This window comes from Centrocercus urophasianus, unplaced genomic scaffold, assembly GCF_019232065.1.
Source record: "Centrocercus urophasianus isolate 14NV4802_14NV808 unplaced genomic scaffold, USGS_Curo_1.0 seq_15, whole genome shotgun sequence".
Classification (NCBI taxonomy): Eukaryota; Metazoa; Chordata; class Aves; order Galliformes; family Phasianidae; genus Centrocercus; species Centrocercus urophasianus.
In genome coordinates, this window is record NW_024884697.1 from 40,842,071 (window position 1) to 40,855,455 (window position 13,385).

Genomic DNA, 13,385 nt, shown 5'->3' on the forward strand with positions numbered 1-13,385 from the left:
AAAAAAAAAAAAAGAAAAAATGTTTCACATCTACTTTCTGTAGGAAAACAAGCTTCTAAATAAACACTGTTAATTGTTTTGTACTTCTATCAGTTAAACTTGCTGAAGGTTAAATTTGATTCTTTAACAGGGGAGAATTACTTTTAAAAATGAACAAGCCTCTGAAAGCTAAGGAAGCTTACCTTAGGGCTCTAGAACTAGACAGAACCAATGCAGACTTGTGGTACAACTTGGCAATTGTTTACATTGAACTGAAAGATCCAACAGAAGCCCTGAAGAATTTTAACCAAGCGCTAGAACTCAACCCAATGCATAAGCTGGCGTTGTTCAACTCAGCCCTGCTAATGCAGGAATCTGGTAAGTTAGTTGTCTCTGTAAGCAATTATTGTATCTTTGCATTTATAGGATTTTAATGAATTGATGTGTTTTTGAAAAGGAGTAGTATTTGTAGTATTATAGTAATAGTCATCTTTGTAATTTATTAGTAGCATGTGGAATATGCCAAGTATACATATATTCTAATTGATTAATACCTTGAAAGCTATTTTACACTTTAACATCTTGTTAAGAATAGTGTTATACAAAACTCTTCTTCAGAATTTTTCCTCTATAATCTTAAAAAAAAAAAAAAAAAAAAAAAAAAAAGTGAGATGTATAATACTAATGTTCTGAATTTGTTTTGGTTTTATCCATTCCTCACTGACTAAAAAATCTGATTTCTTTGGGTTTTAAATCTAACACTGCAAAATGTTTTCGTAGTTTCCTCTGCAATATTTCTAATTATCAAGTTGGATTTTTATTAGTTTTGTTTTTCATATGTACAGCTGCTAGCTTAATGAGCAAATGTGTGGCTGTTGCCATAAAAAAGGCTGTTGAAAGTAATTAGCAAGTGATGAGTAAGGTTTGTTTCCCTTTTTCTTAGGGGTAATTTATCATCCAAACGAGATTATAGAATTGATTGGAGCTGATCCAAATGGATTATTTCTCATCTCTTTTCACATAGTAAGTTAGGCAGTACAAGAAACACTTTGTTTCTTGTCTGAAGTAGCACATAGGCTTCAAGTGAGCAGAAGTATTAGACATCTAGCTTTGCATTAACTCTTACTGGAAGGTACAGAACTGTTTGAGGAGGTGGAAGAAGATAGTTAAAATCAGCTTCCTATTCCCCCATCCTTCAGTAAGCCTGTGCCTGTAATTCCTTAAAGAATATGTTCACTGAAGTATTCACAAAACCAGCACAGACTACAAGCCAGAACTGCTGCTTTTGTCTGACAGAAGGTTATTTTTAATTTTTTTTAAAGTGTTTGATGTGAAATAGAATATATTTTGTGGCTGAATCTAACATCACTGTATGTGATCTCTGTCAACTGTAGTTCTTTTCAATATGTGATCAGATGCTGGAATGGGCTGCCCAGGGAGGTGTTTGAGTCACTATCCCTGGAGGTGTCCAAGAGACATTTAGATGTTGTACTGAGGGACATGGTTTAATGGGAAATATTCCTGGTTGGTGGACAATTGGACTGGATGATCTTTCCCAGCCTTGGTGATTCTTTGATTCTATGTCTTTAAGAAAATGATATTTATTCTAAGTTTGCCTCTGTTAAAAGTGATTTGCTAGAACTGACTTCTCTGCATTCCAGTTGCTCACTCATACATGAAAATAACTGCTTTTAATCTTGTAGAGACACCTTCTGTATCCGTTGCACTGAATCGTAGTATAATTTAACAGATAATAAGATAATGATGCTTACTTTGGCTACAAGTCCATTGTAAGTAGTTTTGTTCTGTGAAGAAGGTAACTGTCATTTACTTTTACTGTTACACAACACAAATAAAAAGTAGTATTTTAAACCCTTTCCTTTTCACAAATGTTACATTTTAATTTATATAGAAATCAGCAATTTACAGGTCTGGCCTACAAGTGTTTAGAATAAAACTTAAAATGTATTTTCTCTCATATAGGCAATGCTCAGCTTAGACCTGAGGCTAAACAAAGACTGTTAAATTATGTGAAAGAAGAACCACAGGATGCAAATGGTTATTTCAATTTGGGTATGCTGGCAATGGATGACAAAAAAGATACAGAAGCAGAGGCATGGATGAAGAAAGCCATAAAGTTACAGCCAAACTTTCGAAGTGCTTTGTTCAATTTGGCACTGCTTTATTCTCAGACAGCAAAAGAATTGATGGCTTTGCCCATCCTGGAAGACTTATTGAAATACTACCCTGATCATACCAAAGGTCTAATTTTGAAAGGAGATATCCTAATGAACCAAAAGAAGGATATAGTTGGAGCAAAAAAGTGTTTTGAAAAAATTTTGGAACTGGATCCCAACAATGTGCAAGGGAAGCATAACCTTTGTGTAGTTTACTTTGAAGAACGAGACTTAATAAAAGCAGAAAAATGTTTGGTGGAAACTCTAGCACTGGCACCTCATGAAGAGTATATTCAACGTCATCTAAGCATAGTTAGAAGTAAAATTGCATCACTTAGTGCTCCGGAGCAGTCATCAGTTCCAGCAGATGATACTGCCACTGCTGCTGCAGAAGAAAAAAAAAAAAATTCAGAATTCAAAAGAAGTGAAAAATGAGCAGAAATCCTCTCACACAACAGCTGGTAACAATAAAGGACGTTCAAAAAATAAGAAACAAGCAGAGAAAAACAGTATGGAAAAAAAAGAGACTCCCAAAAAATCCACAAAAGAAATCAAAGATATTGAGAAAAAGAGAGTTGCTGCTTTGAAAAGACTAGAAGAGATTGAACGTATATTAAATGGTGAATAGCCTTTATTATGTCACGATAGAGTATGGGGGTGTACTATTTTTAATTGCTGTTTAATATATAAACCAACTGGAAGGTGATTTCAGTATTTTGCAGATAGAACATCTTGACTGTCTGTCACTTAATAAGAAGCAGAATTCGCAGTAATGTTTTATGCAACAAAACTACAACTTTTAAATATGAGGGGGATGGATGGGGATTGAAGGATAATGGGCTGAGAACAATTTTAAATGCAGACTCTTAAAATTGAGAAAATGACTCAAAAATTATTTGTAAGCCAGGGATATTCAGGAATGCTACTTTAAAAGAGTCAGCAAAAGAACTGAGTGGAGGACTAATGGGATAAGCCAGACACTGCTGCCATTAAAATCTGTTTGTATTAACATTTTCTACATTTCCGTTGGCACATCAGCAATTTAAATCTTTCTATACCTTTATGCTACATAGGAAAGCATTTTTCTGTGTTACTTGTTTCCAGGGCTCAGCAAAAAGTCAATAAAATGCCACTGGCATGGTATGTATCCATTAGACCATAGGACAATGCAGCAGCAACACTAAAATTTTCAGTTGTGTTCTAAATATGGAATGATACAATAATTGTATTTGTTCTTCACTTACTGCAAAGTTTTGTACGGTTTTACTTGATAACTCCTATGGTGCTCTTAAGATTATTAGAGTCTACTTTTACTTTTAAAGAAAATGTGTTTTTTCTTCAGCTATGAAACACCTAGTTGTTTGGGGTTTGGCTTTTGTTGTTGTTTTTTTTTTTTTTTTAAATGTATATACATATATACAAAAAAAGGGGTTTTTTTGTTTGTTTTTTCCCTCAGTTCATTAAATGCTGGCAAATGCACTTTTGGTACAGTAAGCAGTATGCTATGCAGTGGTTCTTGTGAACTGTGTTTCAATGACTGTGGATTGATTCCTTGGTGTAGGAAATTCTTTTTTAGTATAATGGATTTACTGTTCATTGGACAGAATTTTTTGTCTCATGATTTTTTTTATGACACTAACTTAAGAGTGATTGCTCAGAGCAATTTGATAATATTTAAACCACTGAATTTAGCCATGTTTAATGCAAGGAAATGTGGATGAGATCCTTCCAAACTCTTAAGTTCTTCATTTTGATAATTTGTCATGAATGTGTGCTTTTTATTAAATATTTATTTTGACTACTAAAATAATTCCATTTACATTTTGCCACTAATGCATCACTTTTATTTCCTACATGACATTATTTTTTATATAATTTCAGTGTTCCTTTTCTCTTTGTGCAATGCATATATTTTTGTTCATATATATTGCCTATTACCAAAACCTGATACTTTGTGTAACTATTGAGAAAGGAAAAGAGGAGATCGGTTCAGTAATAATTTAATCATTAAATCTAACTTTGTTCTTCATGTTCTGTCTCCTTTAATGATGTAGAATTATTCCTTAGCAACTGTACTGTTTAACCATAGTCCTTTCTGTAACTGCTCAGCTTTCTGCCTTTTGGCAGTAATCCAGCTGTATGTAAGATGTAGTGTTTATCTTTGTGGGAGGGTTCTTCAGTGTTTGAAGGCCTTGCAGGGACCTTGCCACTATTATGTATCATTTGTAATGTTACTACAACAAGCTCGTAGAGTAATAACTAGGAAAAGAGTGTGGGTTTTTTAAAACCATGATTTAAAAGCTGCAGACGTAACTAGGTGGAGCCTTTCTTCATGTACAAATTTTAAATTTTTCCCATAGCACCAGAAGTCTATTGACAACACCTGGAAAATCACTGTTTTATCTTAATTGGTGAATAACTTGGATGCTTGTTGCTTAAATATTTGATATGTAGAGCTCTGAGGGAATACAAAGTAGCATATGAAGTCTGCCCTCCTTACCATAGCTTTAGGAATGAAGTAGTCATTGTTCTGGTTGATACAAAGGAAAATTCATTTGAAAGCCATTTTGAAAAGATACTTTCAGTTTGACCTAGTGTGCAAAAAATTTGGTCTGAACATTTAAGAGGAGAAAGAGCCCGCTCTCAGTTTTGGCATTTGAGTTTCTGTCACTTGGCTCTCATCTTGACCATCCAAGTACCTGCTCCTAAGGAAGTAGCAAGAAGCATTAGATTCACTGATATTCAAAGGTGTCATCGTGTTTGAATGAGTGAAATCATCAGAGTGATGTAAACTAGAGAATGCTCATAGTAGGTCTTCTGGTCTCTTAGCAGGTATTGTATGCCTTTTGTTTTAGAGAAGTTGTAGAAAAAACAAGTATTAGTGTGCCAAGTTGGATTTAACCTATTTAGGATGTGTCATCCATTTTAAACTCATAGAAAAAATGTTACAGTAAAGGTAAGCAGCTAAAAATAGTCAAATTATACATTCATTCATATCTGCTCTATTTTTTTTATGTATTGTTTTTATGGACTCTGTCAGGGGAAATTATTGGATATTATGAAGAATAGGAAATATCTTCCTATGAGCAGGCATGTGTAGAATTTCACAGATTGGTGTCAAAAAGAACCAAGTGCAAGAGGAATTCTTTCCAGTGTGCAGTGCTGTTTGCACCTTGCTTAGGTAATGCTGAAAGTAAAAAGGCGAGGATGGGCGTAAATGTGCAGAAATACAGCAGTAGATGGAGGTTCACTTGCAAGGAAAGTATTAAAAAAAAAAAAAGTGCTTCTGAATCAACTGAATGCTATAGGAATTTTTTATTTCTGCCATTGCAGAGACTTACTGGTCTGTACCTTATTTTGAAACCTCACACAATTTCAGTGCATTTAATTAAAAGGAAAATTATGTGCTGAAATCTTAGGGAAGTGTGAGTCCTGGCTTTAAGCTGTGAAATAATGCCTTTACAGCCTACAGCAACTCCTCATGCAGATTCTCATTCCCCACTGACCCTCTGGCATGAAGCAGACAGATTGAGAGATCCTCCTACTCTAAAGAAACAAGGTTCTTCTGTGCCTGTGGGATGCAAAAGATGCACATGTTTTTTGTTGTTCTGGAGCTATGACTGTTGTGACCATATTCCTCACAAATGGAACGTATATTGCTGACAAAATTATGTTTGATTACTTGTCCTTTTCTTGTTCACTGAACTGAACTGGGGCTGTGGGATTCTGAGGCAACCTCACTCTTAATGGAAGTTCAGAACAAAGCACTGACCTGCTAGCAGTAACACCTTTCTCACAGAAAATAATGTCAATTGCAGAAGTTAAGTACTTCAAAAGCTGCTGAAGTGTTTTGGCACTATGCGTATAGGTTGTCTGGCACAGCATCTGAGTACATTTGCCTTCCTCTCATCCATAGAGCATTACAAGACTAGAAGGCACAAAGAACAGCTTTTCCAGTCCATTACTTCAGTCACCTTCTATGTCATGGTCAGATTAGGTTTTTGCAAGATCAGACTGTATACACCTTGTAAAGCTACCCACCCTGAATCCAAGGTGCAGAGCTATGAACACGCAGGCTTGTGGCATTTGTTTCTTCTTAAAATTTCATTGAGGCTCAATGGAAATCAAAACAATTCTGGGAAGTCAGTACCCGCCCCAAGCTCTTGCAGGCTCTGTATCCCACAAAGGCACAAAAAGAAGTCCCAGTTTGGGCAAATGTATGTTGCTGGGACTTTTCACAACTGTGGCTCTGATCCCTCTCTGCCTGGCGGAATGTCTGGAACTGAAGCAGAATCTATTTCTAAGGACCTGTGTCAGACGCACCTAAGTTCAGTCTAGGAATCCTGCTTTGCTTAGGTAAAAAGATTGAAAATGGAAGGATGGTGGAAGACACCTCTCCTTCCATCTACTCTTCATCTCACTTCCACTACTTACAAAATTGTAACACTCTTCATGTAGGGTTTCAGCTGAGCCGGGAGCATCTGCCCCACAAACCTCCAACTTAGCTTACAAAAAGGTAAGTAAACCTTTTCTCTTTGTGATCAAAATAGGGTTACTTGCTAGTTCACGTGCATTTCTATGCTACTTTTAAAGCAAAAGAAAAAAAATTGTAAATAAATACGACGTTATCTTTACAACAGTGAATGGTAGCGAAGCTAGTGTTCAGAACTTAAATCTTCCTTTCTGCAGACTGATGTTAGTGTTAGTTCCACAAACCAGTGGCTCTGCACACAGGATGTGTATCTTTTGTTTTCATATACAGTTATTTGTCTCAAAAATTAATAAATACAAATAAGAAGGGAGAAAACCCACCACAGAACCTTCTGCATAATTCTTCTGGGATGAGAACACTATAATAATAGCTATTAATATAAAAATAATCTTTTTTTTCCCTCCTTTTCCGTAACTTAGTAAATAGTTTTATCTCAATCCCCGAGTTCTACTTTGTTGTTTGTTTTCTGTTCTCACCTCCAACCCACTGGGAAGGGGTTGGAATGAGTGAACCACTGTGTGGTGCTGAGCCACCTGCTGGGTTAAACCACAACAGCCGTGTAACTTCCTTGAGCTAAGAGCTTGAGAAAACTAAATTTAACTTTCCACAGTACAGTTTAATTCTTTCAAAGGTTACTTGAAAGAGAATTGGACTTTACAGTTATTAGGTTCTCCAGTCTGAGGAATCCTGCTTTTAAAACAAAACATTGCTATAATGTTTATAGACTCCAGCATAATGCAAGCAGGTTTCACCTTCTGCATCTTATTTTCTAATATAGAAAATAAATGAAAAGCATGCATAGATAAATCTGTGTTCAGCTGGTGTTTTCAAACATTCTTACAGAACTGTCAGTGACTTGTACTACAAATACACACATTAATGTACAAGTCCAGACATTAATGTGCTTTGCAGCAAGTTCAGAAGTTACACGCTTGTCTGGATGAGCCGTCTTTTATTTTATTTTACTTTGTTGAGATGTGGGTACAAAAAAATAAAAGTGTGGGTATGTGGGGCTTTGTGTGACAGACTACACCTTGAAAATGTGGAAAGATTTACATATGCTAATGAGTGAATGGGTGATGGTGGCAAAAAATTCTAGTTACTAGTGAGATGGCAGTAAGGAAAAACTGTTGTATTTGATACAGTTTGAAGGACAATACAGCATAAAAGCTTTATATGAGGTTGCAAATCCTTTGCATCTTTTCTGAGTTGCAGCTGTCACGAACATGAAGTGTGATGGATGCTGGATAGAATAAAAGCAAGCATTAAAATGAAGGAAGTTATTCAGACTTCCTACACCTATTCAGAATGTGTCTTTGTTCTTTATGCGTAGTCACTAGCATATTGTCTTTTCAAATACACGTAGAGAGATATTTTTAATTATATGTGTATTTGTGCACACACAATGCAAGTAGGTGGAGGAGGAAAATGCAACAATTACAGGATGTCTTACCAAAAGTAGGAGTCATACTTCGATTTTTAGAATACCTTGAAATTTTTCTCACTTCTATTTGATTGGCAATTGCTAACCCAGTGCTATATTTTGTTGTACGTGATCATCACTGCAGCACAGTGCTGTAGCACTAACTCACCAGTACAAAAAAAAAAAAAAAAAAAAGAGAAAAAAAATTACGACAACTTATGCTCACAGTAAGTCAGTTTTTACCTTTCTTCAGCCCTTAATTGAATAACAGAGGTTTGCTTGGGTGTGCTGCATGTGTCAGCTACAGGAATATCAGAAATCACATGACTTCTTGCAAGATATAGCAGGTTTTCTGTAAATGTTAAAACTTGTGCCTTCTCATTAGAAGAATGACAAAGGCAGCATGATTACATTGCACGCACCTGAGAGCTGTCCAGAGGGGTGAGAAGTGAGGGAAGCCAATCTGTAAGAAATGCTAAGTGTTATTGTACAAAAGCCATGTAATAGCTGCTGTTCTCAGAAATGGTTCAAAAGTACAGTGTTTTTGGTTTTTGGGTTTTTTTGGTTGTGTTTTGTTTTTTAAGGTTAAAAAAAGAACAAAGACAATAACTGATAAAAGAAGTTTAACACCCTTTCTACTTTCCGATTTTCAGACACAATGTATTTCAATGCTGGCTTTTTTTCAGTTTTCTACACCAGCACTTAAGGGTTTTGTAGAAAGAATAGTTGCAAGCAAAACAAAGACAATAAAAGTTGTGAGATGTTAATAGTCAGGAAATTCAAATTCTCCGCAGAAACAGCAAAGGAAGTTGCACGGAACAGTGATTCTTCAGATGTATTTATATGAAAGGATTTGTATGAAGTATATGATCTGTTGATGAGGATTATCTGGATAAGTCATACTATATTCCTGCCCCTTACTTGGCTGAATACAGTGTGAATATTTAGGCTTAAATTTACCTACCTCGAGCCTTTCCTTCAGCTGTTTTTATGGATATTGCAACAGAACTGATTTGCTAGCATACCCATAAGAACAAACAAAAAGTTTTTTTGCAATAATTTCAATATGATCGATATGCATGAAATGTAAATGAGCATACATATGTCACTTCGAAAGTAGTGCCTGTTCTTTTTTTCCATAGAAACTACAACAGAACACAATAACACTATTTGATAGAGAAAATTCTCAGCTAGGGTACATCTTTTCCATGTTTTGTAACATAGTTACCACCATTAGCTGTGCATTTTCACCAGTGGCAAACAAGCCTGCGTGCCACTTTCGTAACCATCTACACCAGGTGACGTGATCCATGGTTGACACTGCTGAAACATACAACTCACTGTACTCACATCCACTGTTTGGTCTCCACAGATGTTCAGTGAGCACTGATGAATGTCAGTGGGTGCCATTTTTTTCTGCATGGAGTTGATTCACTGACACACCATTACTTCACAAACATTTCCATGTCAGATGCCATTGTGTCAGACTGTCTCTCTGCTGCCATCTGTCTCAGCAACAAAATGTAATAGGATATTAGTGGAGTGGTTCAGCCTCTACTGCCGTACCACCAACATCCACATCTGATGTCATCGTGGGCCAACATAATAAAACAGGAGGCATTTGTTTCAGAGCAGCCCTCATATTATGTATTGTGCAAGGGTAAAAGCAAAATGAAATTACAAAGATTTTAGTTTCATGCAAGGAATTAAAATGATACCTTAGAATTTTATCAGATGTTCCAGTTATGTGCATTGGTTTATCTTGTGATAAAATTCACAAAACGTTCTTTCAATTGACTTCCTTTGGATCATCCTTCTTCTTCCCCTCATTTTGTTCTTTTCCTATCTGCACCACCTTTTTTTTTTTTCTAAACCATATGTACAAAAATTGCTAGATGATCCTTCAATTTATGAACATAAGGCAAATTCTATGCTGCTAGATTTATAGAAAAAAAAATAACATATAAGGCAATTGAAATTCATAAAAGTCATCTAGATTTTTAAGATTTAAAATAATGACAATAACAAAATACTACTGTATGGTATCTGGATATCTAAAGAGCTTTGTGGGTGATGAAAAAACATAGCAAACTAGCTTATCAATTACAGGCCACATCAACTGCAGAGTTTAAGACCTGTCATATGGTTGTTTTCTTTGGTACACTGTTCCTTCTTCAATTCAAAGTAAGATACTATTAGGGGCCAACAGTTAAATGGGGATAATATAGACTGTTTCTTGAATACTTAGAGGTTCTCTTCTCTTGTATTCTTTTGTTTCGTTGGCACTGGTACACTTCTCACACTGCCTGTACTTCAGGTCAGAGGTTGTAGAGGAAAAAGAGAAAGGAGAAGTTTTGAAGTCTTCGCATATTTGTTACTGATGAGCATCTTCAGTGTTTTGCTTTTTGTTTTAAATGTATCTTTAATATATGAGTATATGAATCCCATAAGTAAGTCTTTGCTAAAGAACTAGAATGGTTATCTCAACATTTTTTTAGGAATAGTATTCATTTCACTTTCTTATTGCAAACTGTTATTGCAATTTGAACAAGCAAAATTATTTGCAGATCGTGATGACTGAGGTACTGTTTATTACCTAGAATGGAGCACTTGCATAAGTCATGTAAAGGATCTGCTAAGTGCTATGTTATATCTTGTATTTTTATTTGTTTGCTGCTTAAGATCTAGCAGCATTTTGAGAAGGCAGTAGTTATTGCTTCCAGGGTCAGTCACTGTTCATGCTGTTGCTCTCCTTCAACCCTATTATCACTTCAGAGGCAAAGGCTGTTATCAGTTGGGCTTGACCTCTTGATAACTATCTTGTTAAAAGGATGAGGAGTGGTAGAGTCAACAAGCCAAAGTAGAACAAGATTTCAAGAAGGTCGTGATTATGTCAATAATAACTGTCATGGATAAAAAATAAAATTATCCAGCATTGTTCTGTATTTCTGTCCTGCATTTATCTGTTTGCAGTTAGTTTTCCTTGAAGTCGCAGTAGCAACTTTGCTATGATTCAGGCCAGTAAGAATATAAATCTTAAGCAGCAATCTAAACCCACGTTCTCCATGTGACAAGAAAAATTGCAATGCTCTGAATAACACCTTAAGAAGATATGGCCTCTGACCTGAGAAGATCATCACATACTTCCATCATTATGTACTATACATCACATAGTTTAGTATGTGATGATCTAAGCTAGGAAATAAATAAAAATGGTGTTTCCATTACATATTGGCAATTGGCAGTAAAGCACCTAGGGTTTTACAAAGCTTCAACGGTCTATTGAAGTATGAAGATCTCCACAATGTTGTTCATTAACATACTTCCCTGCCTGTAGTTTTCTTCATGAGAAATTATTGCTTTTCTGTAACTGCATAATCAAAGGAAAAATAATAATTTACTCTTGAAATGTCACTGTCAGATCCCATACTCAGAATTTTTAGTTGTAATTTAGAGTTGTTATGCACACATGCTGAAGAGCCCAAATGTAGAACTACACCAAACAGCAAAGGTGCTGTAAAGGCCATGTTCAGAATATTGCAAATACAATACAACTGGAAATACTTCAGAGAAAAAAAAGTGTATAACATTTTTTGACCAGAAGGATGTTTTGTTTTGCCTAAAGACAAAGGCCACAGGGAACTATTGCAGTCTTCAATTCTGTAGCACAGAAGCTGTAGCCAGATCATCTTCAGTATTATCTTCAGTATCTTCAGCAAATGTAATAGGCAAAATCTGCAGTAAGGGAAATCCTAATTAAACATAAGAAAATTCTTTAAGAATAATCACTAAAGCAGAGTCATGGGATCTCTGCCTATAAGATAATTCAGAACTTTCTTGGAAGAAGACTTTACCATTCTGGCCAAACTTTGACTTTAAACCTGCTTTGCTTGGGGAACTAAGTCAGGTCCCCTCTGACTCTGGTTACTCTCATTCTGTTCTGTCGTTCTGTTTGCATTATTCTATGCACTCATGCACCTGAATGTTGTTTCATATGTTGCCTTCTGTAATCATTTTGCTTTATGGAAACTTGCACTTTTCTTGCATATCTCTATACCTCACTACTCTTCTCAGCATTCTCATTTGGGGATAGTCATACTAATCAGAACATGTCACCTCTTTGCCTGTTCACAGGCTCCTCAGCTGTTCCATCCTTGTATGAATACAGCGTACTAGCCAACTGCTTCAAAAGGGCTAGAGCAAGACATGTTACTATGTTGGATACTGTCCAACCTAACTCCAGGCAGAATTCAAAAAGATACAGGGAAATATAACAGCAATGATCAAATTCATGGAAAGGCATCATAGAAGTTCTGTATTACTTAAACGAGGCTTTTCAGAATACAAGAGATACAGGAAAGATTCACAACATTTATGGTAGAGAATAATAGAAAATTATTTTTCTTAATTTCTTGTAATACTAGCTAGAGGACAGAAATGAATGAAGGTTTTGTTGTTAAAAAGAATGTATTCATGTAATTCATCATTAAATTTTGTAGCTTATTCCTGGATGTTGTGGTTGCTAAGTTATAAAAGATCCCAAGAACTGAGGAGCTGTGTGGATGAGAACAGAGATCTCTGAAATGCTCTTAAACACAAATAAACCAATGTCATTTCTGTTTGAGAAAGATCTTTCTCCCAGAACTTGATAAGATATACCTAGAGAAATAAAAAAAATGTACTTCTGCTGTAATGCTTAATGTTCCTAAGCTCTGATACCAATACCAAACTTCTGTTATAAGACAGAAGTTTGCAAAAAACTAAGGTGGAAATGTGCTTGGCTGTTTTACGTATCAATAGGGTCATAAATTACTGAAGTTTTTCAGCAGAACACAAGGTGACTGAGCTCAAAAGGTATCTCCAGTAGAAAAATATTGATAATGCTCATTTGGAATATGAACTTATTTTTGTTACCTATGTTCAATGTCAGTAAATTCAAATTAAAACAAATATGGAGAATTTCTGCTGTCCGAATAGGGAAAGCAGAGGGTTATATTCTGCAAAGAGCTAGAGTTTGTTATCTAAGGCTAAGCAAAATCAAAAGGGCATGTAGTTATCAAAATACCCAATAGGAGGTTATAAAATGGAAGAAAAAATACCACTTAGGCTAAAAGCCAATGTTTGTACAAGAACAAAAAAGGAGAAAACTATAAATAACTCAGGCTGGAAATGAAGCAAAAGGCACAGACTACCACAACAATAAATGGCATGAATATTTTTTGCACACAAGCTATTTTAAGTGAAGGCCATGAGGAGTTTTGAAAGTGAATGCATTAGATGCTGCCTCTGATAATGAATTACGTTTTGTGACCAA

The 13,385-nt window shown here is 35.6% G+C and overlaps 1 protein-coding gene across 1 annotated transcript in view; it reads left to right on the top strand.

Moving 5' to 3' along the window:
* The window catches only part of TMTC3 (transmembrane O-mannosyltransferase targeting cadherins 3), a 25,372-nt gene extending 21,187 nt beyond the window's left edge, over positions 1 to 4,185 (top strand). The window contains 3 exon segments of the mRNA XM_042815654.1: positions 131 to 357; positions 1,963 to 2,560; positions 2,562 to 4,185. Coding sequence (XP_042671588.1) covers positions 131 to 357; positions 1,963 to 2,560; positions 2,562 to 2,784 — 1,048 coding nt within the window. The 3' untranslated portion in view covers positions 2,785 to 4,185.
* The last annotated feature ends 9,200 nt before the right edge of the window (positions 4,186 to 13,385 follow it).